Source organism: Notechis scutatus, chromosome 2, assembly GCF_049901735.1.
Source record: "Notechis scutatus isolate UNSWTSFEM ecotype Mainland chromosome 2, rNotScu1.2, whole genome shotgun sequence".
NCBI lineage: Eukaryota > Metazoa > Chordata > Lepidosauria > Squamata > Elapidae > Notechis > Notechis scutatus.
The window spans coordinates 8550271-8578051 of NC_142010.1; the positions used below are offsets into that span (position 1 = coordinate 8550271).

The 27781-nt window shown below is 43.5% G+C and overlaps 4 protein-coding genes across 13 annotated transcripts in view; all 4 read left to right on the forward strand.

Moving 5' to 3' along the window:
- The window catches only part of LOC113429946 (uncharacterized), a 60321-nt gene extending 48744 nt beyond the window's left edge, over positions 1-11577 (forward strand). For 4 of the 6 annotated variants that reach the window (XM_087953204.1, XM_087953209.1, XM_087953206.1 and 1 more), the window contains exon 2: positions 8949-11577. In XM_087953204.1, the coding sequence (XP_087809330.1) occupies positions 9588-10985 (1398 nt within the window). In that variant the 5' untranslated portion in view covers positions 8949-9587 and the 3' untranslated portion in view covers positions 10986-11577. Of the gene's footprint in view, positions 1-1198; positions 1311-4504; positions 5318-8948 lie in introns of those variants that run through there. The other 2 variants (XM_087953207.1, XM_087953205.1) reach the window with 2 other exon arrangements.
- LOC113428322 (uncharacterized) overlaps positions 1-27663 on the forward strand; it is a 76407-nt gene extending 48744 nt beyond the window's left edge. The window contains exons 1-3 of one of the 5 annotated variants that reach the window (XM_087953149.1): positions 22559-22747; positions 24363-24488; positions 25234-27663. In XM_087953149.1, coding sequence (XP_087809275.1) covers positions 25873-27441 — 1569 coding nt within the window. In that variant the 5' untranslated portion in view covers positions 22559-22747; positions 24363-24488; positions 25234-25872 and the 3' untranslated portion in view covers positions 27442-27663. Of the gene's footprint in view, positions 1-22558; positions 22748-22768; positions 24489-25187 lie in introns of those variants that run through there. The other 4 variants (XM_087953150.1, XM_087953151.1, XM_087953148.1 and 1 more) reach the window with 4 other exon arrangements.
- Positions 1-27781, forward strand: part of LOC113428671 (uncharacterized) — a 120027-nt gene that overhangs the window by 81399 nt on the left and 10847 nt on the right. The window lies entirely within an intron of this gene.
- On the forward strand, positions 1208-8602 carry LOC148131700 (SCAN domain-containing protein 3-like). Its single transcript, XM_087954058.1, has 4 exons — positions 1208-1310; positions 1918-2253; positions 3594-5156; positions 8580-8602. Exons 1-4 carry the CDS (start codon positions 1208-1210, stop codon positions 8600-8602), a joined length of 2025 nt encoding a protein of 674 aa, XP_087810184.1.

Here is a 27781-nt window from a genome sequence, read left to right on the forward strand (position 1 = left end):
TTTTTGACAGGGCTTTACTGTAGTGCATAATCATGCATTCTAAAGCAATGCTTAGAATCCATGCCAGTGAGGACAAATTATATTTATTATCCATGGGTTTCTTATTTCTTTGGAGAATAAAGTTGGACACTTAAGACAGGGACAAGAAGAACTTGAAAGAGTTTATGGTTTTACTGGCTACTGCAAGAGTTCATGGCAAAGAGTGCATTTTTTTCCCTTTTCTTGGAGATGTCTGATGCACACAATCAAAGCCCCAGAAGGCAAGAAAGGGAGGCAATGGGTATGAATCTGGGCATAAAAATAATAGTTTATGTCATGATTAAGGATTAAGTGCAGAGCAGAAATATTAAGTGAATTACAAAATAGAAAGAAGACCCATTAAAACTAACATGAGAGAAATAGGAGTGTGGGAAACCCCACTCCTAGAAGAATGAAATATTTTGAGGAATATTAAGAGAGGCAGAAGATTATATTTCCCCAAAGGAGTAAATGCAGCTGGACTGCTGAATCTAGTCCTAATGGGTTTGTTCTATGTTGTGCCATGTGTTAATGAAGTGGTTGTTTGGTTTTCCGAATGTACTGCACATGGCTCACTGCATTGTATTGCATATTCGTCACTCAGTTTGTGTCTGAGTGTTTTATCCTTGGGGTGGACAAGCTTCTGCCTTACTGTATTCTTGGTTTTGAAGTGTACATGTGGTCAACCAACATAACATACGTAGCATGGCATGCTGGGTGCTTTTGGATGCAACCCTGGCCAGCAGGAGTAAAGTTAGCTCCCTTAAGAGTGTCTGTCCTGATGGTGGGGCCATGTAGTAAATCCTTGGGAGCCACAGGAAATCGGTCTTGAAGTTTTGGAATGTAGAGAAGTTTTGATCTCCACCAACCTTAAGAAAGCTGACTGTAATTCTGTAAAACCTTCGTGAACTTTTAGGGCTCAGCACGTAGCTAATCTTAAGCTACATAGCATCACATTTCACTATTTCACTGGGCTCAGTTGCAAAGATCGGTTGCTAGAAGTCAAAAACGACTTGATAGCATTTAATCAGTGAAAACATCTTGCAGATGCTTTAGGTTGAGACGGGACAAGCGTGTTCTTTTGCCTCCTAGTGTGAGCTGGCAGTCAGATAGGCAGCGTTCGTGCCTGAAAAGTGCCTAACACATAATAAAGGAGTTAAAACCATCGAGCACCGTATTGCTAGAAAGGATGGTAGGAGAAGCGCAGAGGAACTTCCGGAGCACTCGTGGGCGGAAGACGGTGTGCAGAGCAGCTTTTGTGCTTTTCCACGGATCGAAGCAGCAGCTGGAAGGTGAGTTGGGGGCAGCAGGTGGGAGGAGAGTCCGGGAGCGAGTCGGGCTGTTCGGTTCCCTCCACGGCCTGGAAGCAGAGAAGCAACTGGGCTGAAGCGTGTCAGCTGCTGCTGCTGCTGCTGGTGGTTCCTTCCCTCCCCAGATCGGAGCCCGCTGGGGCTGCACGCTGGGAAACTGGTGGCTGCAATTTTCTGCTGGGGGGGGGGGAGAGATCTAAAAAGCCTCTTTCAAGTGAAGGTGGATCCTTTGGGAATGGCTCCCCTCCAGAGGTTATGGGGGCTCCCATCACTGGAGGTTTGTAACAGAGAAAGAACCTTGGAGGTCTTTATATCATTTCAGACGAAGGGCTGTCCAGTCTCTATTACAAAGCCTCCAGTGATGGCGCACCCACAACATCTGAAGGCAAACAGTTCCACTGGTTAATTGATAACAGATAATCAGAGTTGGCAGGGACCTTGTAGGTCATCTAGTCCAGGGGTCCCCAAACACCGGTCCCCGGACCGGTACCAGTCCGTGGATCATTTTGGACCAGGCCGCCTACTTTGCTTGGGCGCCATCTTGTTCCAACGTGCTGGATCAAGTGCTGGTTTTGATGCCGTCCCTCAGCCTCGACCAAAAACGCCAGCTCCACGCTGTGCGTGGCTGGAGAAAAGGGGGACGTGGTAGCCGCGGAGAAGCTGCTCTCCCTGGTGAAGAAGGAGGCTCCCAATTCGCCAGGCTTATGCCAGGAGTTCTGCGAGGCGCTGGTGAAGGGAGGCTATGCCGCCGCCGATTACCTGGATCCCAGCCTGAACGAACTGCCCTCACCCTCTTCGGAAGTGGCCGGCGACCTGGTCAAGGCTCTGGTGAACCTGTTCTTCGATCGCCTCACCGACAGGCGGCTACAGGCCACTCAGGTGGCTTTCCAGTGTTTGGGAAAGGGGCTGTTAAATCTCGAAGCGGGTAAGCCGGAACAGAGCAATGGGGACAGCAGGGAGCCAAACCGGGTCCTCTCTTAAAACTAGGTCGGGGCAAGGGGTTGCAGCGAAATGGGGCGAGAGAGATCTGGAAAGAAGAGGGCTGTCCAGGTATTTGGAATAAATCCCCGGAATTCTTTACATGCCTGGATTTCTGAACCTCAACAACTTTAAAACTTTAAAGTATTCTGAAAGAAGGAAATGTGTGTGGGGGGGGAGCAGTATTAAATATCTAAAACATATACATTAACCATGATTATTAAATCCAATCCAACTTTGACTATAATTAAATTAAGTCATAACTAGCTTTTCAATGAGTGGAATATTGTCTCCATATCATGATCAAATGAACCAAGAAGAATGGCGGTCTACCAGCATCCATTTTGTGGCATCCAGATCCCACTAGAATGGGTGAAGACAAAATATTTGGGCTGTAGATATTTTGGAAGAAGGGGAATGTGTGGGGATGAGTGGGAAAGTGTAGCTATCTGTTTAACATTTAGTGTATTTAAAGTGAAGAGCAGTGTTTCTCAATTTTAAGAAGTCCAGAATGTTGTCTGGGTAATTTTGGGAGTTGAAGTCCACATAATCTTAAAATTGCTGGAGTTGAAAACACTGGATAGGCAAAGGATTTCTTAGTACTTATATATGTTTAGTGCAATCCCTACTATATATATATGACAAATCTTTAAAATGTGTGGACTTAGGACTCTCTGAATTCCCCACACACCTTACAATTGTTGAGATTGTGGAAAGCTGAAGACCATATGGGAGATCAAACCCATCCTAAATGTAAAATCTGAATTGCAGATTATTACCTTACAAAACGCTTTTGGAGAAAACATGTTTTGCCAAACATATATTTTTGTTTGATCATGATCAACTGAATCACGATGACTTTATTGGAGTCTAGTCTTGCATTTATACACATTTTTAGTAATCCTCCAACATTGGTTAACTTTGGTTATTGCTTAACTTTCATTACTGTTTAGGATAGTAATTAATACAATTAATTCTCTCTAGTTAAAGTCTATGTTATTGCCACTGGAAGATTCTAATACATTTTCCCCATTGGTTTGCCATCCAAGATAAGAACATTCCTGCAATTACAACTCTACACCTCTCGCTCTCATCTGGCTAATCTCATCTAGCAAGCCAGCCCTCGCAAAATGAGCCAGAAACAGAGTTCACCGGAGAGTTTTTTTGGAAAGGGTAAACGAGACAACGATGAGACAGCAGAAGGGTCACAGACTGCCTGCAAAAATAAAGCTGCATTTAAAAGAAAATACCAAGATTTCTTCCTGAGTTACGGGTTCATCGCAACAGGTGATTCACAAGCCCCTCAACCACTCTGTGTAATATGCGGTGTCAGACTTGCTAATGAAGGCATGAAACCATCAAAACTGCGCCGCCACCTGGAGACAAAACACCCAGCATTGAAAGAAAAGCCCTTAGAATATTTTGAAAGAAAAAAACGGGAAAATGAAGGACAGAAACCATTATTGAAGGCCCCTACTTCAACAAATGTGTCCGCGCTAAAAGCATCATTCCTGGTCGCGGACCGCATTGCTAAAGCCAAGAAGCCCTTTACTATTGGGGAAGAATTGATTTTGCCTGCTACAAAGGACATTTGCGGTGAACTTTTCGGAGAGGCTGCAGTGAAAAAGGTTGAAAACATGCCCCTTTGGCCGAGCACCGTAACAAGAATTAATGAAATAGCAGAGGACATCGAGGCACAGTTACTTGAGAGGATTAATGAGTCACCATGGTACGCGATTCAGGTGGATGAATCTACAGATGTTGACAGCAAAGCAGTATTGCTCGTTTTTGTGAGATACATTTTTCAGGAGGATGTACATGAGGATTTGCTATGTGCACTATTTCTGCCAACTAACACCACAGCTGCAGAGTTATTCATGTCCTTGAACGAGTACATATCTGGGAGGCTTAATTGGTCGCACTGTGTCGGTGTATGCACGGACGGAGCGGCTGCGATGACTGGGCGGCTTTCAGGTCTGACAACGCGGATCAAGGAGGTCGCCTCTGAATGTGAGTCCACACACTGTCTCATCCATAGGGAAATGCTGGCAAGCCGAAAAATGCCACCTGAGCTTAACAGCGTTTTGCAAGCTGTGGTAAAAATGATTAACCACATAAAAGTACATGCCCTGAATTCACGTCTGTTCGAACAGCTCTGTGAAGAGATGGATGCAGAACATAGACGCCTTCTCTTGTACACAGAAGTGAGATGGCTTTTAAGAGGTAAATCGCTGGCACGAGTTTTTGAGTTAAGAGAGTCACTGCAGAGATTTTACTTGGAACAACAGTCACCACTGGCGGCATACTTCAGTGACGCTGATTGGATCTTGAAACTTGCTTACCTGTGTGACATTTTTAACCTGCTCAATGAACTCGATCTCTCACTTCAGGGGAAAATGACAACCGTTTTCAAGTTGGCAGATAAGGTTGCAGCATTCAAAGCCAAACTGGAGTTATGGAGACGGAGAGTGAACACAGGGATATTTGACATGTTTCACATACTAGCAGGGATTATGGAAGAGACTGAGTTTGGACCTTCATTCACCCAGTTAGTGCATGATCACCTGTTGCAGCTTTCAAAAGAGTTTGAGCATTACTTCCCCATCGCAAAAGACCCCAGGCTGGGGAAGGAATGGATCCGGAACCCATTTGTGAACAAGCCAGGGGAATCAACTTTAACCCTACAAGAAGAGGAACAACTCGTTGAAATTGCAAATGATGGTGGCCTTAAATCCATGTTTGAAACAACTTCAAATCTCTTTGCATTCTGGAGTAAAGTCAAAGCAGAACATCCTGACATTGCCACAAAAGCACTGAAAGTCCTGCTTCCATTTTCAACCTCTTATCTTTGTGAGGCGGGGTTTTCTGCATTGACAGCAACACAAACAAGACTACGGAGTAGACTGGATATAAGGAATACAATTCGAGTGTCACTGTCTCCCATCACCCCCAGATGGAACCGTCTAGTTGCATGAAAACAAGCCCAGAGCTCCCACTGATTCTCCATTTTGGTGAGTTGACATTATAGTGTAATAGTAAATAAAACAAAAAATAAAAATAATAAATAAATAAATAAATAAACAAACAAACCCTAACCGGTCCTTGAAAAAGTGTTTCTGTGTGAAACTGGTCCCTGGTACAAAAAAGATTGGGGACCACTGATCTAGTCCAATCCCCTGCCCAAACGGGAAACTCTACACCATTTCTGACAAATGGCAGTCCAATCTCTTCTTGAAAGTCTCAAGGGATGGCGCTTCCACAACTTCCAAGGGCAAGCTGTTCCATTGGTTGATTGTTCTCGCTGTCAGAAAGTTTCTCCTTATTTCCAGGTTGAATCTCTCCTTGTTCAGTTTCCATCCATTATTCCTTGTCTGGCCTACAGGCGCTTTAGAAAATAGATTGACCCCTTCCTCCCTGTGGCAGCCCCTCAAATATTAGAAGACCACTATCATGTCTCCCCTGGTCCTTCTCTTTACTAGACTAGCCAAGCCCAGTTCCTGCAACCGTTCGTTGTATGTTTTAGTCTCCAGTCCCCTAATCGTCCTGGTTGCTCTTCTCTGTACTTTTTCTAGAATCTCAACATCTTTTTTGTAATGTGATGAACAAAACTGGATGCAGTACTCTAGGTGTGGTCTTACTAAGGCTTTATAGAGTGGTATTAGTACTTCCCTTGATCTTGACTGTATCCCTCTTGTTCTGACTGTCAGTAAATTTCTCCTAGTCTGCTTATCTCCTAGCTTAGTTTCCATCCAGTTTCTTGTCCTGCCTTCAGGTGTGCTGGTGAATAGGTTGACCTGCTCTTCTTTGTGACAACTCCTTAAGTATTGCAACACTGCTATCATGTCATCCCTAGTCTTTCCTTTCACTAGACTAAACAAACCCAATTCCTGCAGCCCTTCTTTATGTTTTAGCCTCCAGCCCGCCCCCCCCCGCCCCCAATCATCCTTACTGGTCTTCTTTGCGCTCTTTATATTATCAACACTTTTTAAAATATATATTGTGGCAATAAAAAGTTGCAGTAATCCAAGTGTGGTGTTACCAAAGCATTATAAATTGGTACTAGCACTTCATGTGATCTTGATTCTAGTCCTCTGTTAAGGCAGCCTAGGATAGCATTAGCTTTTTGGGCCACTGCATCACACTGTTGGCTCATATTTAGATGAGTGTCCACTAGGACTTCAAGATCCATTTTGCAGTTCCTGCTATTGAGCCAGGATGTACCTATTCTGTACCTTGCCATTTGCTTTTTCTTGGCTAAGTGTAAAACTTTAATTTTTCCCCTCCATTATATTTCATTTTGTTAAACAGGACCCAATATTGAAATCTATTGAGATTCTTCTATATCTTGAGCTTGTCTTCTGGGGTGTTAGCTATTTCTGCCAGCTTAGTGTCATGTCCAAATTTGATGAGTTCCCCTTCGATTCCCTCGCTGAAATTGTTTATGAAGATACTGAAGAATACTGGGCCTAAGCTAGAGCCTTTGGATACCCCACTACTTACTTGCCTCCATATAGATTAGGGCTGTCAATTCCCAGCCCATGGGCCGGATGCATCATGCACTAGCCACACCCATGCCCAATTTAGTGAAGGGGAAAAAAGTCCCGATACATTATGTAACATCACAGCGACATGAGTTTGATAATCCTGATGTAGGTGCAGTTCCATTAAGAACTACATGTTGAATGCAGTTTGTCGGTCAGTTACAAATACACGTGATGGTGATGCTATCCCACTTTTTTTTTTTTTTTTTTGCTTACCAAGAAGTAGATTGTGGTCTACTTTATCAAATGCCTTACTGAAATTCCAGTATACTGTGTCCACAGCATTTTGCTGCTCCAATAACTTAGTCACTTTGTCAAAGAATGGAATAACATAAATAAATAATGCTTCTAGTTTGCAGATCTGTTGCTTGGTTATCTTTTCTAGGATCTTCTCGGGCTTTGATGTCAGGCTGATTCAATCTGTAGTTGTGTGAATCCATTTTCCTCCTTTTTTTAAAGGTGGGAACTGCATCAGATTTCTGACCCGTCACGCTGCCAAACCAAGGTTTAGGTCGCATCTGTTTATTGCTCACTTATCACAGTGTCAAATGATGCACCAGTGGTGCTAGTGAAGCTCCAAACCAGCCCTCAGCCCCCAGTCTGGATTCTCCTGGTCTACAAACTAGGCCCTAGCTGACCATGAGGCAAAGAGAGAAGTAATGATATCCACAAGTCCAGAGTTCCAAGAACAAAAGCACAGTCTGAGGGTCAAGTCCAAAGTCCACAAAGAAAATCTGAGGTTTAGAGTCCAAAAACACAGTCCAAAGTTCGAGAGACAGGATCCAGCAAAGCCTGATATACACCAAAACAAACACGTGTTCCCAACAAACACACTTTTACCCAGCATCTAGTTAAATCACCCTTCCACAGTTTTTCCTTGTGTGGAGGGCTGGAACGACTTCCTCTCAAGCAGAATTGCTGACATCTGTGCCTCCCTCCAGCCTGCTCTTGTCAGCTGTGGATCGAGTGGAGGAGCAGCTCTTCCTCATCAGAGTGATCTGGAGCCTGTCATCTCTGCTGACCTTCTGTGGCTGCTCTGGTTGTTGTTTCTTAACTTCCATGTCTTTCCAATAAGCACCTATTGGTGCTGCATCTATATATTCAATTGTGCTTTTTAAAAAAATAGCTGTTGAGGAGCTTCTGGGATGTTCAGCTGTATAAGTAGTACTTGTTAACCATTTGTTCCCTGAGCAGTTGCTGTGGTTATGAAGGTGCAAGAAAAGGAGACGAACCAATTTGGGTTCTGCCAACTGGTGCACATATATGATTGCCACTGTATCTCATACTCATGATCCCCATTTGTGACCTTCCCAGCTAGCTTCTGACAAACAAATGAGTGGAGATACCGGCAGGAATTTGCAAGCCACAGTCATGTGAAATTGCCTTTAACAACCCACAGTAATTTGGGAAACAACTGCAGAGGAACAGGTGTAAGTTGACAGTCTCGTGTGACAACATGCTCATGATTGGACTGCTTAGTGTCCAGGTACCAGTCCCAATTGTGGTCAATAAGTGAGGACTGCTTGAATTGGGATATCACCAGTGGAGTGATATCCCAATTCCCAATATTGTGGTGATCACCAGTATCTTCTGCCCATATTTGGAGCTGAGGACTTCTATGAGCAAAACAGGTGCTTCAAATCTTGCAGAGACATTATTTCATCAATCAAAGCCCCACATTTCTAAAATTATCTCAAAAGGTTTAACTAACCATTCTGGAATATTTTTTCAGGCTTGAAAGACATGGATCTTTGACTTTTATATATTTGTAGGTGTCTGTATCTGTATTTCTCTTTGTGAGCATATATCTGCCATTAGAATAATCTGTACCGAGCATTTTCAGATATATTTGGTGATAAGTCTTTGCAGTGCTAAGAATTTGTGATTGACCCAAATCAACAAAAGAAGTTCATGAGTGAATGGATATTTGAATTTGCACCGTAACAGTCTTCCATGTGTCAAATCAATCATGATTAATGTAAGAGGTTATTCTAGCATTGTGGTATGTTTGCTTTTTTGTTGTAATGTATAACTTTTTTTCATATCTACAATTGTTTATTTTATAAACCATTAACGTTACACTTTTCTTTGAATTCTATAGGCAAAGAAGCTGACAATAAGAGCACACTGACAATAAGAGCCATTGATAATCACAAGCAACTTTGAAAAGGAAAGAAAATCAAGCCAGAAATAAAAATATTTTCCATTTCCTTCAGAAAACCACGCAATTCTCCTTCTCCAGCAGTAGATAGACAAAAGAGAGAAAATTAAGAAAGATTTCAAACTGGAATAAGCAGATTATGCAGGACTCAAGCATAATTACATGAAAAGTCAAGGAAGATTATTTTTTATTCGGCAAAAGAGGGAAATATCTGGAAATTAGTGTGGTGGAAAGGGTCAATTGGATAGCTACATAGGGCAGATTGTGATGCAGGCCTCGCTCTGGGAGGAAGAAAAAGGCTTTAATCAAAACTCCACTAAAAGGGGGATCACAGATATTTTTGCTGTCAAGAATATTAGTGTTGGAAAAGCTCCATAGATGCCCCTATTGTGGGAAAGGCACAGATTGCAAACCACAGCTGATTATGCACGAGAAGATCCACACAGAATAAAATCTATAAAAGTGTTCCCAATGTAGGAAATACTTTAGTGAGCATGGCAACATGGTGATACATCAGAGGACTCACATCCTATATCTGTGTCCAGATTGTGTGAAAGTTTCATTGGAAATTCCCACCTCATGAGACAACAGAGAACTCGCATAGGGGAGAAACCCTTTGAATGCCCTATCTGTGGGAAAAGTTTCAGTCACAATTACAGCCTGGTGAACCACCAGAGGACTCACACAGGAGAGAAACCTTTTGAATGTCCTGATTGTGGAAAAAGTTTCAGTCAAAATTCCAACCTAGTGAGACACAAAAGGACTCACACAAGAGAGAAACTGTTTGAATGTCCTGATTGTGGAAAAGGTTTCAGTCAAAATTCCAACCTTATTAGCCACCAGAAAACACATGCAGGAGAGAAACTGTTTGAATGTCCTGATTGTGGAAAAAGTTTCATTAGAAATTCCCACCTCGTGACACACCAGAGAACTCACACAGGAGAAAAACCTTTTGAATGTCCTGATTGTGAAAAATGTTTCAATCAAAATTCCAACCTGGTGATACACCAGAGGACTCACACAGGAGAGAAACCCTTTGAATGTACTGATTGTGGGAAAAGTTTCATTAGAAATTCCCACCTCCTTAGCCATCAGAGGATTCACACAGAAGGGATACCCTTTGAATGTCCTGATTGTGGGAAATGTTTCAGTGAGAATTTCAGCCTGGTGAAACACCAGAAAACACACACGGTAGAGAAACCATTTGAATGTCTGGTTTGTGGAAAAAAATTTCGTCGGAATTACAACCTGATGATACACCAGAAGATTCACACAGGAGAGAAACCGTATGAGTGTCCAGATTGTGGAATAAGTTTCAGTCAGAGTTCTGATTTGGTGAGACACCAAAGGACTCACACAGGAGAGAAACCATATGAATGTCTGGTTTGTGGAAAAAAATTTCGTCGGAATTCCCACCTGATGATACACCAGAAGATTCACACAGGAGAGAAACCGTATGAGTGCCCAGATTGTGGAATAAGTTTCAGTCAGAGTTCTGGTTTAGTGAGACACCAGAGGGCTCACACAGGAGAGAAACCATATGAATGTCCAAATTGTGGGAAAAATTTCAGTCGAAATTCCAGCCTGGCAATACACCAGAGAACTCACACAGGAGAGAAACCATATGAGTGTGCAGATTGTGGAAAAAGTTTCAGTCAGAATTCTCATCTGATGATACACAAGAAGATTCACAAAGGAGAGAGACCATATGAATGTGCAGATTGTGGGAAAAGTTTCCTCCGGAATTCAGACCTGGTGATACACCAGAGAAGTCACACCGGAGAAAAACCATATGAGTGTCCAGATTGTGGGAAAGATTTTAGTACCAAGTCTGGTCTTATAAATCATGTAGGTATACATACAGGGGAGAAACCATTCAAATGCCTGGACTGTGGACGGTGTTTCACAAATAGTTCCTCCCTTACTGTGCACAAGAAAGTTCACATGATGCAGGAGATAAGTTTAGAGAAGTCTTGAAATTCATTTCTGGTGTCCTATTGGAAGTCAAAATGAACAATTAATTGGCCTGATTCTTGTTAGTCAAGTGTCTCATGAGACATTAAGGATGAGTGAGAAAAAATGGAAAATGTTAGTTCGATCAAGACGAGCAATACATATCTGGTCATCGGCAGAAGTGACTATGATTATGTTAGCCCAAATGGTGCAATTTGCAAATTGAACATTATAGAACATAGAAACGCAACATGCAGAATTTCAGTGTTCTGCACTCTGGGTGTTTTTCAGATTTTGAGGCCACAATTTCCCAGCCAGCATATCCTTTGTACAAAATGTCTGTGAGTCATAAGTAACCTTTCTGAGTGGTCCCAGTAAACTGCTGAAGCTTCTAAAAAATACATTGTAAAAAAATAAGCACAGAGGTTGTAGCTTTAGCAGAAAAAACATTGTGGTTTTGAATACAGAGTTCTTAGGTTCGTTAACAACCCCTGCCATGACCTTTTCTTGGAGGTGCCTGCTTGTTACCCCAATGGTAACAGCGTCAAAATGCTGTCAAATTTGTTGCAAATGCCTTGGTGTTGGAGCTGTAAGAAATAAATTATATGGTAGAAAATGTTTCATTACTACAAAAAGCATTGTGTGGCTATTAAAATAGCTTTTGAGAATGAAAGAAATGGGTATTGTCAGCATTGCTGTGAATCTGGGGGTAAGATAATGTAAAGCTGTCTTCCCAACACATGGGAGATGGTTCCATTTCTTTCGTTCCTCTCTCAGGGCTTTTTAAATTTTTCCAAATAATCCCTACAAGTAAAGAGAGGAACAATAATTGGAGCAGAAAAGTGGAATTTTCGCTATGGAAATGAATAATTCTGATTTTGCTGAGTTTAGGAGACACCAAAGAATTGCAGGTTTGTTCATTTCACTAACACGATTCAGAGGACTGGTTATAATTTTTTTTCTAATGGGTCACTTTGCATAGGATCCCTCTGCAAAAGGACACCCATAACCAGGACCAGGTCAAGGGTGAGGAGGAACCAAGAACCTCTTTTGGCCTGAGCCTGCAGCTCCAGGTAGTTTCAAACTTAAACATGTTGGAAGTCTCTAATTCTTAAAACATTAAAATTATATTTAATGTTTCATTCATTTTTGTGTCTCTTTTCCCCCCCATAGCTTTCGTCATGTCTCATTATAATTAAGAATATTTTAAAAACCCTTGAAATGGTCAAAGCCTCTGAATCTTTGACAAGGCTTTACTGTAGTGCGTAATCGTGCATTCTAATCTAAAGCAATGCTTAGAATCTATCCCAGTGAGGACAAATTATATTTATTATCCATAGATTTCTTATTTCTTTGGGGAATAAAGTTGGACACTAAGACAGGGAAAAGAAGAACTTGAAGGAGTTTGTGGCTTTACTGGCTACTGCAAGAGTTCATTGCAAAGAGTGCATTTTTTTTTTTCTTGGAGATGTCTGATGCACACAATCAAAGCCCCAGAAGGCAAGAAAGGGAGGCAATGGGTATATTGGAAGAAATATCCTGGGTTCAGTTCCAAGTGGGGAAGAAAGATACTGGAAACATGGTGACTGCTTGGAAAGATGGTTTAATGGTGGACAGGATCACATGCCTTGGGTGAAGAAAAAGGGAAAAGATGATGAGAGACCCTTGGTTTTGTGCCCTTTGTTGGGATTTGAATTTGAGCTCATATTCTGATTGGTTGTCAGGCTCCCATGGGGCCATGCAGGGGCAACTCTGTAGGCTGTCCTACAGAGTTGACCCTTGGAGGATGATGATGTAATGAAAGGGCTTTGGGCAATTCCTATTATGGCTCTTACCTGGAGTAGATCTTTGTTATGTAAAATAGACTGGCCCAGGCCAGAGTAATAACTAATTAGCAAAGGGGAGGGGGTGAATTTCTGTCTCTGAGTTTCTACTTTTCTTTTTAGGGGAAATATTCTGCCTTTTTAGTATATCCTAAACTATATCATTTTCCTAGGAGAGGAGTTGGCTTTAACTTCCAACAACAGGTATGAATCTCGGCATACAAATAATAGTTTATGTCATGATTAAGGATTAAGTGCAGAGCAGAAATATTAAGTGAATTACAAAATAGAAAGAAGGCACATTAAAACTAACATGAGAGAAATAGGAGTGTGGGATGCCCCCCTCCTAGAAGAATGAACTATTTTGGGGAATATTAAAAGGCAGAATATTATATTTCCCAAAAGGAAAAATGGAGAAACATGTTCTTAAAGGCAGAAAGCAGCCTCAGTCTTTCTTAATAGCCCCCAGCAGATGCCTGAAGTCTTTAGAGATGGCTATTTTGTGCCCATTGAGAAAGACTTAGCCAGCCTATTCACAAACAAAACACCTTCACTTCCAAGCGATGGGATTAAATTTACATCCCCCTCCACCCAAATTCTAAGAACAGCACATGACCTTTAGGCCATAATAGGATTAACCCGCCAGCATTAGAACAGCAAAAGACACCAGGCTCACTAGATTGCACAACCCCTACAGCATTTCAGAAACTAAAAATCCTTGCACTCATCCAGTTAAGTTGTCAGTTGTCCCAGAACCACATGCTGTAGGTAGTTCTGTTCATCAATAAACAACCTTCCTTTCCAAGCAACCTCTTATTTTACTTCCAGCGCCTTTGCACCAGGTTGGAACCGGATTGGATTTTTCTTCCAATAGAATACCCAACAACAACAAAACCCCTCTTTACAATAAAAAGATAAATTAGACTCCCAAAACTTACTAACATGATGTCACTAACAAACTTGAGCACATTAAAAGGCAGCCCAAATGCCACAGAGGTCCAGGCCTGATATCCCCAGCCCACACCGGAATACTCCATTTCAGAAGTCTGAAGCTCAGTGTCAGGTGAGACTCCATTCAAAATCCACGAAAGAAAACCTCAGACTCCATTGTTGTAGAGAAAAGGACTTTTACTGAAAATTGAAGTGGTAGTAGCATCAGAAGAATAAAAAATCTGAGGCAATAGGTGTGAAAAATCATACATAGAAAGTTGCCCCGTGTTTCCACCCCCAACAGTTCAAACTGGCCATCCAATTTGAGATGTGTATAATGTCATGTGGGGCATCTTCAGGTGATGTTTCACACAACTGGTATGCCAAGACGGTTGACCTTGCCCTACAGAGATAAGAGGCTACATCTGCACAGTAAGCAAGTAAGCATCCCAACTTTTACATTTCATCTACTTAAACCCCCAACACCCTTCCCCCCCAGCCCAATTATTCTTCCCTCCCTGTTTCTATGGCAGCTGGAAAGACAATCAGAAGAAGGATTCTTGGAGGCTGACACTCAGATTGAAAGACATTAGTTGTCTGAGGGTAAGGATGAGCCAATTGCAAAGATGTTGGACTGTTGGAGTAGCACGAACTGCTCAATGGGTAGATTTTGTGGGGAAGATGATGAACCAGGTTGGTGTAGTGGTGAGGGCACTAGGTTAGAGACTGGGAAATACTCATTTCCAGTCCTGCCTTAAAGTGCCTTAAGGAGGGACTGAAATACTCAGTTCAGCTTGGGCCAGGCCTATCAGCAGCAAAGGGGGAAATCGCTTGAGTTGACTGACTTAAAAGGCACCAAACCCAAACATCCTCAAGAACACTGGATGGAAAGCCACGAGTTCTAATTCAGTGTTAGGTTAAGCATACACTATGGAATATTGAGAGGCCAAAAGTATGTCTCGGGTAAGGTAGTGCAGGCTGGAGGACATTTACTCCGTAAATTACAAAATGCTACCCAGGAAGTGCTTTGTATACCACCTTAAGTTCCTGAATGAAAAGGAAATCAATAAAATGTTGGAGTTATTTTATTCCAGATTCCTCCACACAATAGAGCCCAGAACCAATAGCCACTATTCTTACCACCCATATCTTATTAAATCTGCATTAAAAAGGCTTTGTAATGTATCCTTCTAAAAAGGTTAGCCTAGCTATGTGGTTCGATGGGCTAGTCTACTTTTGGCTTTTGTTTTTTTTTTACATTTTTTGAAATATTTCTTCCACCATATATAGGCAATCAGCCCCTCTTTCTTAGGCTCCATTTTCTAGGCTTTGCTGCATATTTTTCTCTCTGTGACTTAAATGGAGACCTCAGTTCAGGCAAATTACAGAAATATATGGCATTTGGCATTTAGCAGATATTAAAAAAAATCCTTGAGGAATGACGATTTGTGGTTGGTGCTTTTGGAAACAGCTTTGACCAGCAGGTGTGAAGCTCTCTCCCCTGGAGCATCTAGCCTGGTGCTGCCAATTTCCTAAATCCTTGGGAGGCACAGGAAATCACTCTTTTTAAGTTTTTGGATGTAGAGAGGCTTTGATTTCCACTGAGAGTCACACCCTAAGAAAGCTGATTATGTGCCCAATTCTATAAAACCTTCATGAATGTTTAGGACTCAGAAAGCATGGAGCTAATCTCAGTAAGCTGAGTAGCAGCTTATTATTTCATTTGGCTCAGTTGCAAAAGCCAGTTGCTAGAAGTCCGTAACGATTTGATAGCATTTGTCAGGACACTGTGGTTCCGAAAACATCTTGCCTTTAGAGGTTTTTTTTTTTTTCTTGTTGGCCTTTTCTGTCTGTATCAATCAGCTTGTTCAGAGGCGCGGGCACGCATTCCCATTGTGTTGGGAGGCTGCCTAAAGAGGCCTCACCTCTTATACTCTCATTTTGCTTCCTTATTTTTTGGCCTCATGCTCATTCGATCATTTGGATTTGTATTTAATAATTTTTATTATTATTTTCTCCTTGTGCCTATTTGGCCCTGTCCTTGGGCCCCGCCTTAAAAAAAAAAAAAAAAAAAAGGAGAAAAGAAATTATTATTATTAGTTATTTTATAATATATTCCAGCAAGCTTTTGTGTAGATATTTTTGGATAGTTTTCTCCTTGTGTTTTTTAGTACTTGGTGTTTTAAAAACAAATTCAAATAAATAAATAAATAAATAAATAAAGAAATAAATAAAATAAAAATAAAAAAAATAAAAAAAATTTTTTTATTCAAAGGGGGACGTGATCTGATTTGGGAAAACCGGTTTGCGTTTGTAAGTTTAACTCCTAGGCGTGCCAACCGCCATATTTGTTGTAAGGTTTTTTTCCTTGATACCATGGCAGAGAACAATCCAACTGGCTCTTCCCTGAAGGCCAAATCGAAGACGCACTATCTTCGTAAGAGGGACAAGGACCTCCAGTGCTTCTCAAAAGGACGCCTTAAGGCGTCCACAAAGCTCTGGAAAAGGAGTTCAGTAAACGATCTAAAGAACTGCACACTATAACTACCCCACCTTCTACCTCTGCCCATCCCCTCCCCTGCCGAGTCGCTCTTCCTCCAGGTGCAGTACATCCACCCGGAGCCGCCAGCCATCCTGTACTCCAGAGGCGACCTTCACGCCAACCGCTGCAGGTCTTCGCCTGAGGAGCCGTCAACAATCATCCCTGATAGTATCAGGGAATGGATGCAATTGCTATCCGTCAGGGTATAGCTGATGGAATGCAGCAGCTATCCAGACCTGGTTCTCGAGGGAGGACTTCCGACGTTGAATCTTATCTGGTCGATCTCTCTCTGGGCAGGCGCCCAGCAGGGTCAGGTACCTTCTCATACGGATGCCCCATCCCCAGGAGGGAGGAGCCTCAGGAGGTCTCGCAGGAACAGGAGGAAATGGGCTTTGAGTCCTTCGGGAGGAGGAAGGCTCTGAGAGGGGTCCTCGCAGTATTCTGATTTCCTTCTCGGGGACCCTATGGAGGGGGAAATGTCAGAGGACGAGGGCATTTCTCCCGAACAACCGACGGTTGTGGGCCTCTTTAAACCCCAGTTATTTAAGTCCTTATTATTTAAGGCTAAGAATAGCTCAGGCCTGGCCTCTCAATCTCCTTCTGATCCACCGCCATCGACTTCGGAGGATCCAGATGACCTCATGTTCAGGCAACCGATTGTGGAAGCAGAAGTTATTCCAGCCCCCCAATCTTCTCAGACTTGGTTGCGAGGCAGTTGGCCTCGGTGGGTCCTACACCCGCCCTCTAGTCAGGATAAGAGGATGTTTAATCTGGACCCAGCATTCTCTTCTATGTTAGACACCCCGGAGGTAGACGATCCAATTGTGAGGCTGACCTCCTCTTCCAACCCTACGGATGCGTTGGAGGCGCTGAAGCCAGAGGACAAGCGGGCGGAGATGGCTCTTCGGGCGAGCTCACCAGTCCGATGCCTGGGCCCATCAGGTCGGCCACGGCCGCCTCCTTTTTCACCCGTTCCTCCATCAAGTGGCTCAGGCAGCTCAAGCAGCATATCCCCGACTAATACCAGGGCCCATCAGGATATTGCAAAAATCACAGCAGCGGCGGAGTTCGCGGCTGATGCCACCTTTCATTCGGTTAAGTTCGCTTCACGGGCCATCTCCTCCCATGTTACAGCTAGGAGATTACTTTGGCTTCGGCATTGGCAGGCCGATGTTAAAAATAAATCCAAGTTGGCTTCAGCCCCTTGGCAGAAGGGAAGCTGTTCGGGCCTGCCCTTGAACCCTTGCTTTTGGAAACTCGAAATAAGAAGAAGTTTCTTCCTTCGCTTTTGCAGCAGGAGTCTAGAGGGTCCCAGCCCTTCGGGAGGGCTCCTTTCGCCCCCCATACCAGTCGCCATTCTCCCCTAGATTCCAGGGTTCTCTGTCGCTTCGGTCATCCTACCACGACCGAAGTGATACAGGAGACAGGAGCCGAAGAGGAGGCAGCTTTAGGAGACCCTTTAGAGGCTCCGGTCACAGGGCTCCCGCCGGCCCAGATAGGGCCTCAGACCTTCTCCCCATAGGGCGGTCGCCTCAGGCATTTTGCAGACCTCTGGGAGAGGTCCACTGGATGCCTGGGTGAGGAGTTCCAAGTGCGCTTTGGACTCGTTCTACAATTCCTCTCTCCCCCTGAACATTTCAGGATTTCACCTGTCTCTAGGGATCCTACAAAGCGGGCTCTTATGGATTCCGCCATTAAACATCTGGCTGACATTAGGCCATCCAACCTGTCCCATCCTCTCAACGAGGAAGAGGTTTTTATTCTCTCTTGTTCTTGGTGCCTAAACATTCAGGGGGTTGGAGACCTATTTTAGATCTCAAGCGACTTAATCGCTTTGTCAGGCGCCAGAAGTTCAAGATGCAGACTCTACAGTCTATTTTACAGGGTATCAGGGAAGGGGACTGGCTCACGCCAGTTGACCTGTCGGAAGCATACCTCCATATTCCCATTCATCCTCATACTCAAAGTATTTGAGATTCTGTTATAATAACCAACATTTCCAGTATGTGGCCCTCCTTTCGGCCTTGTTTCAGCCCCGAGGTCTTTCACGAAGGTGCTGGCAGCTCTGGCGGCCCATCTTAGACAAGTTCCCATCCGGATCCATTGTTACCTCGACGATATCCTTATCGTATCCCCTTCCCGACAGCAGGCCGAGAGGGATACTAGTGTTACCCTTTCAGTGTTACAAGATCACGGGTTTTTAGTGAATTGGGAGAAGAGCCAACTTAGCCCTTCCACCCGCATAGCTCACCTAGGAGCTGTAATGACTCTGTTAAGGGTAAGGTCTTCCTCTCCCAGGAGAGGCTTCATAGTATTCATACTGCTATCCGGACTATCAGGCGAACTGGTAAAGCGTCCTTGCTCAGTTTATCCAAGCTTCTGGGGAAACTTGTTTCCTGCATTTCTATTATCCCATGGGCTCGCTTTGCATTCCAGATCCTTGCAGTGGTTCCTTCTGCCGTACCAGCGCCGGGAAGGAGCACATCAAGTCGAGTGGTAAGGATACCTCCAAGGGTTCTCTCATCCCTTCTTTGGTGGACTCGACCTTCTACCAACAGAGGTCATCTATTCAAGGAGCCCCAAAGGGTCACTCTTACGACAGACGCAAGCCTTCCGGATGGGGGCCCATCTGCAGTCTCTGTCAGCCCAGGGAGTTTGGTCTCCTTCGAACGACGACACAACATCAACTGGTTGGAGCTTCATGCGGTATACCTAGCCCCCTGCGAGCCGCCCCTCAGGTGAGAAGGCACCACATTCTGTCCTTACGGACAACACCACCACCAAAGCCCATATCAACCGTCAGGGAGGCACCCACTCCATCATCCTCATGAGAGAAGCCGAACGACTCTGTCGGTGGGCAGAGACGCATCTTTCCTCCATCAGGGCAGAGCACATTTCCGGGGTCTCCAACGTCCAGGCAGACTGGCTGAGCAGGGCCACGTTGGACCCAGCAGAGTGGCGCCTGCATCCGCGGTTGTTCAGGGAAGCAGCAGACAGGTTCGGGTCTCCTCTGGTAGACCTCTTTGCCTCGCCGCTCAACACGCAGACACCAAGGTTCTTCTCTCGGTTCCCTTCCCACGGGGCAGAGAACCACGACGCCCTGCGTTGCCCGTGGCCTCCGGCCTCCTGTACGCCTTCCCTCCGCTCCGCTGATCCCCAGGGTAATTCGGAAGTTGCTGTTCGAGAGGGCGGAGATCCTACTAGTGGCCCCATATTGGCCCAGGAGGCCGTGGTTTGCGGATCTTCACGGCCCATCGGTGGTTCCGCCGTGGAGGATCCCGCTGGACCAGATCTCCTGTCACAGGGACCTCTGCTTCATCCAGAACCACAGTGGCTGCAGCTAGCCATCTGGAGGTTGAGCGGAAACGATGATTGAAGAAGGCTTGTCTACCCAGGTCATAGATACCATTCTGGCTGCCAGGAGGCCTTCCACTACTCGAATTTATGATTCAACTTGGAACAGCTTCTGTAAGTGGTGCCGAAAAATCCTCTGTCAATCCTCGCCTCCTTCTATAGCACAAATTCTAGCCTTTTACAGGATGGCCTAAATGAAGGTCTCTCTCCCAACACGTTGAGAAGACAGGTCGCGGCCCTCTCAACGGTGGTGGCTGGCGGCTCCTTCAGCTCTCTTTCCCACCACCCTCGCATTAAGGCCTTTTAAAAGGGGCTTCTAATTTGCGCCGCCGGTAGTGCATAGATATCCAACATGGGACCTTAACAAAGTTCTCCTGGCCTTGACTAGGCCTCCTTGAACCTCTCAGGAGGTACCACTCCAGTTTCTCACCTTTAAGGTGGTCTTTCTTGTAGCGATCACCTCAGCTAGAAGGATATCTGAAATTGCAGCTCTATCCGTGAGGAAGGACTTGTGCATTTTTCATTCTGATCGAGTTGTCTTGAGACCAGACCCCTCCTTTTTACCAAAAATCAATTCTGCTTTTCACAGGGCGCAGGAGTTGGTCCTACCTAATTTTTGTCCAAAGCCTCTGCATGATAGGGAGAGGCAATGGCACACCCTCGATGTTCGAAGGGCGTTGCGTATTTACATATGTCGCACGCAATCCATCAGGAGATCGGAGTCCCTGTTTTTGTCATTTCAGCCTAAAACGCTGGGTCAAAAGGTACCACCATCCACGGTAGGCCGGGTGGATTAGGGCGACCATTTCCAAGGCCTATTCAGTTCAAGCTCTTCCAATCCCCAGTGGGATAACGGCTCATTCCACCAGGAGCGCAGCTACATCAATAGCTTGGGCTACTCAAGCCTCGCTTGACATTTGCCGGGCGGCCACTTGGGCCTCCGTCACCTTCATACGCCACTATAAGATTGACACTTTCGCTCGGCTGAAGCGCCCTTTGGCAGGCGAGTCCTACAGCAAGTGGTTGGGGATCCTAAGGAGATTCCGATCCAGACGGAGTCCCGCCCGTAGGACAAACATGCTTTGGTATGTCCCACTCTCTGGATGTTCGCAGCAGTTCTACGGAGAATGGGCGTTGGTTCTTACCTGAGACGCCTCTTCTCGTGGAACTGCGTAGAGCATCCAGCCCCACCCTTCTTGGTCCGTCTGGTAGGGAATTCTGTTTTTCGGCCAATGATCGTTATTGTATATACTTGAGTTGTTTACTAGTTCAGTTAGAGGATTGTGGTTGTCCTCTCGTCTTCGTGAAACTGGGAGAACGCATGGAGGAGCCACGTGGAGGAAGGAGGAGCGTTCTTCAATTATAACTCAGCCTGTGAGAAGGAAGGACTGAAGCACCTCCCACTCTCTGGATGCTCTACGCAGTTCCACGAGAAGAGGCGTATCAGGTAAGAACCAACGCCCATTCTATGGCAGCTGGAAAGACAATCAGAAGAAGGATTCTTGGAGGCTGACACTCAGATTGAAAGACATTAGTTGTCTGGAGGGTAAGGATGAGCCAATTGCAAAGATGTTGGACTGTTGGAGTAGCACGAACTGCTCAATGGGTAGATTTTGTGGGGAAGATGATGAACCAGGTTGGTGTAGTGGTGAGGGCACTAGGTTAGAGACTGGGAAATACTCATTTCCAGTCCTGCCTTAAAGTGCCTTAAGGAGGGACTGGAAATACTCAGTTCAGCTTGGGCCAGGCCTATCAGCAGCAAAGGGGGAAACTGCTTGAGTTGACTGACTTAAAAGGCACCAAACCCAAACATCCAGTGTAAGGCTCAAGAACACTGGATGAAAAGCCAGAAAGTTCTAATTCAGTGTTAGGTTAAGCATACACTATGGAATATTGAGAGGCCAAAAGTATGTCTCGGTAAGGTAGTGCAGGCTGGAGGACATTTACTCCGTAAATTACAAAATGCTACCCAGGAAGTGCTTTGTATGCCACCTTAAGTTCCTGAATGAAAAGGAAATCAATAAAATGTTGGAGTTATTTTATTCCAGATTCCTCCACACATTAGAGCCCAGAACCAATAGCCACTATTCTTACCAGCCATATCTTATTAAATCTGCATTAAAAAAGGCTTTCTAACGTATCCTTCTAAAAAGGTTAGCCTAGCTATGTGGTTCGATGGGCTAGTCTACTTTTGGCTTTTGTTTTTTTTACATTTTTTTGGAAACATTTCTTCTACCATATATAGGCAATCAGCCCCTCTTTCTTAGGCTCCATTTTCTAGGCTTTGCTGCATATTTTTCTCTCTGTGACTTAAATGGAGACCTCAGTTCAGGCAAATTTACAGAAATATATGGCATTTGGCATTTAGCAGATATTAAAAAAAAAATCCTTGAGGAATGACGATTTGTGGTTGGTGCTTTTGGAAACAGCTTTGACCAGCAGGTGTGAAGCTCTCTCCCCTGGAGCATCTAGCCTGGTGCTGCCAATTTCCTAAATCCTTGGGAGGCACAGGAAATCACTCTTTTTAAGTTTTTGGATGTAGAGAGGCTTTGATTTCCACTGAGAGTCACACCCCTAAGAAAGCTGATTATGTAATTCTATAAAACCTTCATGAATGTTTAGGACTCAGAAAGCATGGAGCTAATCTCAGTAAGCTGAGTAGCAGCTTATTATTTCATTTGGCTCAGTTGCAAAAGCCAGTTGCTAGAAGTCCGTAACGATTTGATAGCATTTAATCAGCGAAAACATCTTGCAAAAACATATTTTTCTGCCTTGCTATCAGAAGATGGCAGTCAGATAGGCCAGGGATCTCCAACCTTGGCAACTTTTAAAAGACTTGTGGACTTCAACTCCCAGAGTTCCTCAGACAGCAAAGCTGTCTGAGGAACTCTGGGAGTTGAAGTCCACAAGTCTTAAAGTTACGAAGGTTAGAGACCCCTGGGATAGGCAACATTTGTGCCTGAAAAGCGCATAATACATAATTAAGGCGTTAAAACCATCGAGTACCGTATTGCTAGAAAGGATGGGAGGAGAGAAGAAGCGCAGAGGAATTTCCTCTGCTTGATCACTCATGGGGCGGTAGGCGGTGCGAAGTTTGGTTGTTGGGCTGTTCCCCCTGTTGAAGCAGCAGCTGCCAGGTAAGATGAGGACAGGTTAGAGAAGGATCCGGAAGCAAGTAGTGCTGTTTGGTTTCCTCCACCGCCTGGAAGCTGGTGCTGCCGGTTGCTTCCCTCCCCAAATTTAAGCCCTTTGGTGCTGCACGCTGTTAAAACTGGTGGCTGCAATTTTTCTGCTAGCGGGAAGATTTTTTTAAAAAAAAAGTCTCTTTCAAGACAGGGTTGAAGCTTTGGGGATCACTCCCCTCCAGAGGTTGTGGGTACTCCGTCACTGGAGGTTTGTAACAGAGTAACACAACTGGAAAGAACCTTGGAGGTCTTCTATTCCAAGCAGGGGACCCAATATCATTTCAGACAAATGGCTGTCCAGTATCTGTTTCAAAGCCTCCCAGTGATGGAGCACCCACAACTCTGAAGGCAAACTGTTCCACTGGTTAACTGTTCTTGGTGTCAGGAAATTTCTCAGTTCTAGGCTGCTTATCTCCTTGCTTAGTTTCCATCCAGTTTCTTGTCCTGCTTTCAGGGGCTTTGGAGGTTAACCCACCTCATCCTATCATGTCACCCCTAGTTCTTCTTTTCACTAGACTAGACGTACCCAATTCCTGCAACCCTTCTTTATATGTTTTAGTCTCCAGCCTCTCCTCCCCCCACCCTGCCCCCCAAAAATCATCCTCACTGTTCTTCTCTGCCCTCTTTATAGAGTCTCAACGCCCTTTTTATATTATGGTGATCAAAACTGGATGCAGTATTCCAAGTGTGGTGTTACCAAAGCCTTATAAATTGGTATTAGCACTTCATGTGATCTTGATTCTATCACTCTGTTTAGGCAGCCTAGGATTGTCTTGGCTTTTTTGGCCATTGCATCACACTATTGGCTCATATTTAAGTGATTGTCCACTAGGATTTCAAGGTTCATCTTGAAGTTACTGCTGTTGAGGTTGTACCTATTTTGTACCTTTACATTTGCTTTTTCTTGGCTAAGTGTAAAACATTTTTTTCTCCATTGAATTTCATTTTGTTAGATAGTGCCCAGTGTTGAAATCTATCGAGATTCTTCTATATCTTGAACTTATCTTCTGAGGTTATTGGCTATTCCTGCCAACTTAGTGTCATCTCCAAATTTGATGAGTTCTCCTTTTATTCCCTCATTGAAATTGTTGATGAACAATTGTTAGTGAGATTTAAAATGTTCCAAAATTTATACTCACAAATTCGACAGACAATTCTGATGTACAAAGATTAAAAATGTGTTTGCAAAGGCAGGCCTTCGCGTCCCTTCCCAAAGTGGATTGAGATCATGAAGCACAAAATCCCATATTCAAGCTATACATTTATACCCCCTACACAAAGCCCTCCCAACTTCCCCTTATTATTTTAAACAATACTATAAGCTAAACCAGGGGTCCCCAAACTTGGCAACTTTAAGACTTGTAGACTTCAACTCCCAGAATTTCTCAGCCAAGAATGTTCGTGCAAGAATGCCTTTCTGTCACAAAAGAGAAAAACACCTGGACAGTTCTTGTACTTATTTTCTAACCATTTTGTCTTTTAATTCAATTCTTGGTAAAACCCTCCCTCCCCATATATGGTACCCCAAACAACATTTCAAATGGTGATATTCCCACATCTTTTCTAGGTTGAGTTTGTATTCTCAGCAATGCCAAGGGAAGACATTTATTTGCGTTTACATAAGGGAATGCTTCCACCCATCTAGTCAAATGATCCACAATGATGTACAAATATTTCATCCTCCCCGCCAAAGGTAATTCAGTATAGCCTATTTAGATTTTCTGAAAAGGGCGTAACGTCATGTGAAACTGCCTTTAACAACCCGCAGTGATTTAACAACTGCACAGATATAAGTTGGCAGTCTCATGTGACAACATGCTTATGATCGGACTGCTTAGTGTCCAGATACCAGTCCCAATTGTGGTCAATAAGTGAGGACTGCTTGAATTGGGATGTCACCAGAGGAGTTGTAGACAGTATTTTCTGCCCATATTTGGAGCCGAGGACTTCCATGAGCAAAATGGGTGCTTCAAATCTGGCAGAGACCTCATTTCATCAATTAAAACCCCACGTTTCTAAAATTATCTCAGGTTTAACTAACCATTTTGGAATATTTTTTCAGGCTTGAAAGACATGGATTTTTGACTTTTATATATTTGTAGGTGTCTGTATCTGTATTTCTCTTTGTGAGCATATGTCTGCAATTAGAATAATCTATACTGAGCATTTTCAGATATATTTGGTGATAAGCCTTTGCAGTGCTAAGAATTTGTGATTGACCCAAATTAACTAGGGAATTTCATGATTGAATGGATATTTGAACTTGGATCCGGGTAATCTTTCATGTGTAAAATGAATCATGATTAAGAATTTAAGAGGTTATTTTAGCATTGTGGCATGTTTGCTTTTTTGTTGTACCGAATATTTTTTTCTTTTTTCATATCTTCTACAGCTACTTCATAAACAATGAACATTATACTTTTCTTTGAATCCTATAGGCAAAGAAGCTGACAATAAGAGCATGCTGACAATAAGAGCAACCAATAATAACAAGTAACTTCGAAAAGGAAAGAAAATCAAGCCAGAAATAAAAATATTTTCCATTTCATTCACACAATTCTCCTCCTCCTCATCCAGAGGTTGTTAGACAGAAGAGAGAAAATTAAGAAATATTTCAAACTGGAATAAGTAGATTATGCATAACTCGAGAATACATTACATGAAAAATCAAGGAAGATTATTTTTTATTCTGCAAAAGAGGGAAATATCTGGAAATTAGTGTGGAGGAAAGGGTCAATTGGATAGCTACATAGGGCAAATTGTGATGCAGGCCTCGCTCTAGGAGATAAAAAAAGGCTTTAATCAAAACTCCACTAAAAGGGGATCACAGATATTTTTGCTGTCAAGAATGTTAGTGTTGGAAAAGCTCCACAGATGCCCCTATTGTGGGAAAAGCACAGATTGCAAACCACAGCTGATTATGCACGAGAAGATCCACACAGAATAAAATCCATGAAAGTGTTCCCAATGTAGAAAATACTTTAGTGAGCATGGCAACATGGTGATACATCAGAGGACTCACATCCTATATCTGTGTCCAGATTATATGAAAGTTTCAAATTGGAAATTCCCACCTCATGAGACAACAGAGAACTCACATAGGGGAGAAACCCTTTGAATGCCCTATCTGTGGGAAAAGTTTCAGTCACAATTACAGCCTGGTGAACCACCAGAGGACTCACACAGGAGAGAAACCTTTTGAATGTCCTGATTGTGGAAAAAGTTTCAGCCAAAATTCCAACCTGGTGAGACACAAAAGGACTCACACAGGAGAGAAACCTTTTAAATGTACTGATTGTGGAAAAAGTTTCATTAGAAATTCTCACCTTGTGAGACACAAGAGGACTCATACAGGAGAAAAACCTTTTGAATGTCCTGATTGTGAAAAATGTTTCAATCAAAATTCCAACCTGGTGATACACCAGAGGACTCACACAGGAGAGAAACCTTTTGAATGTACTCATTGTGGAAAAAGTTTCATTAGAAATTCCCACCTCCTTAGCCATCAGAGGATTCACACAGAAGGGATACCCTTTGAATGTCATGATTGTGGGAAATGTTTCAGTGAGAATTTCAGCCTGGTGAAACATCAGAGGACTCACATAGGAAAAAAACTGTTTGAATGTTCTGCTTGTAGAAAAAGTTTCAATCAGAATTCCCAGCTTGTGATACACCAAAGGATTCACACAGGAGAGAAACCCTTTGAATGTCCTGATTGTGGGAATAGTTTCAGTCAGAATTGCCACCTTGTGAGACACCAGAGGATTCACATAGGAAAGAAGCAGTTTGAATGTCCTTTCTGTGGGAAGCGTTTCAATCACAATTCTAACCTAGTGATACACCAGAGGACTCACACAGGAGAGAAACCCTTTGAATGTACTATCTGTGGAAAAAGTTTCAGTGAGAATTACAGCCTGGTGAAGCACCAGAGGACTCACACAGGAGAGAAACCCTTTGAATGTGCTATTTGTGGGAAAAGTTTCAGTCACAATTCCAGCCTTGTGATACACCAGAGGACTCACACAGGAGAGAAACCCTTTGAATGTCCTGATTGTGGGAAAAGTTTCAGTCGGAATTATGACCTGGTGACACACCAGAGGATTCACACAGGAGAGAAACCCTTTGATTGTTCTAATTGTGGGAAAAGTTTCAGTCGGAGTTATGACCTGGTGATACACCAGAGGACTCACACAGGAGAGAAACCCTTTGAATGTCCTGATTGTGGTAAAAGTTTCAGTAAGAATTCCAACCTAGTGAAACACCAGAAGACTCACACAGGAGAGAAACCCTTTGAATGTTCTGATTGTGGAAAAAGTTTCGGTGAGAAATCCTACCTCATTGCACACCAGAGAACTCACACCGGAGAGAAACCATTTGAATGTCCTGATTGTGGGAAAAATTTCAGTCAGAGTTCCCAGCTCGTGATACATCAGAGGACTCACTCAGGAGAGAAACCATACGAGTGTCCAGACTGTGGGAAAGGTTTCAGTACTAGTTCTAATCTTATAAATCATGTGCTTATACACACTGGGGAAAAACCATTTAAGTGCCCTGAATGTAGACAGTGTTTCAGAAAACATTCCACCCTTATCACACATAAGAAAATTCACATGAGGCCCACAGTGATGAGTGTAAAGAAGTCTTGAATTTCATTTCTAATGTCCCATTGTAAGTCCAGCTGAGAAAAATGACTCTTTAATTTGACTACAAAGAATTTGCCTGATTTTTTGTAGTCAAATATGTCGTATTAGACGGGAAGGAGGAAAGAAAATATTGGGATATATTAGCTTGATATCTGGCCATCAGCAGCAGAAGTTGCAGGATGTTTAATTTTGCAGAAATTGTACAATTCTATAAAAATCATTTTGGGAGTGTTCTGTGCATTTTTATCATGATAAATGATAGAAAAGCCACATGCAGAGTCCTAGCATTCTTCTCACTGTGTGTCCTCAAGATTTTCAGTCCCAGAATTCCCCAGCCAGGATC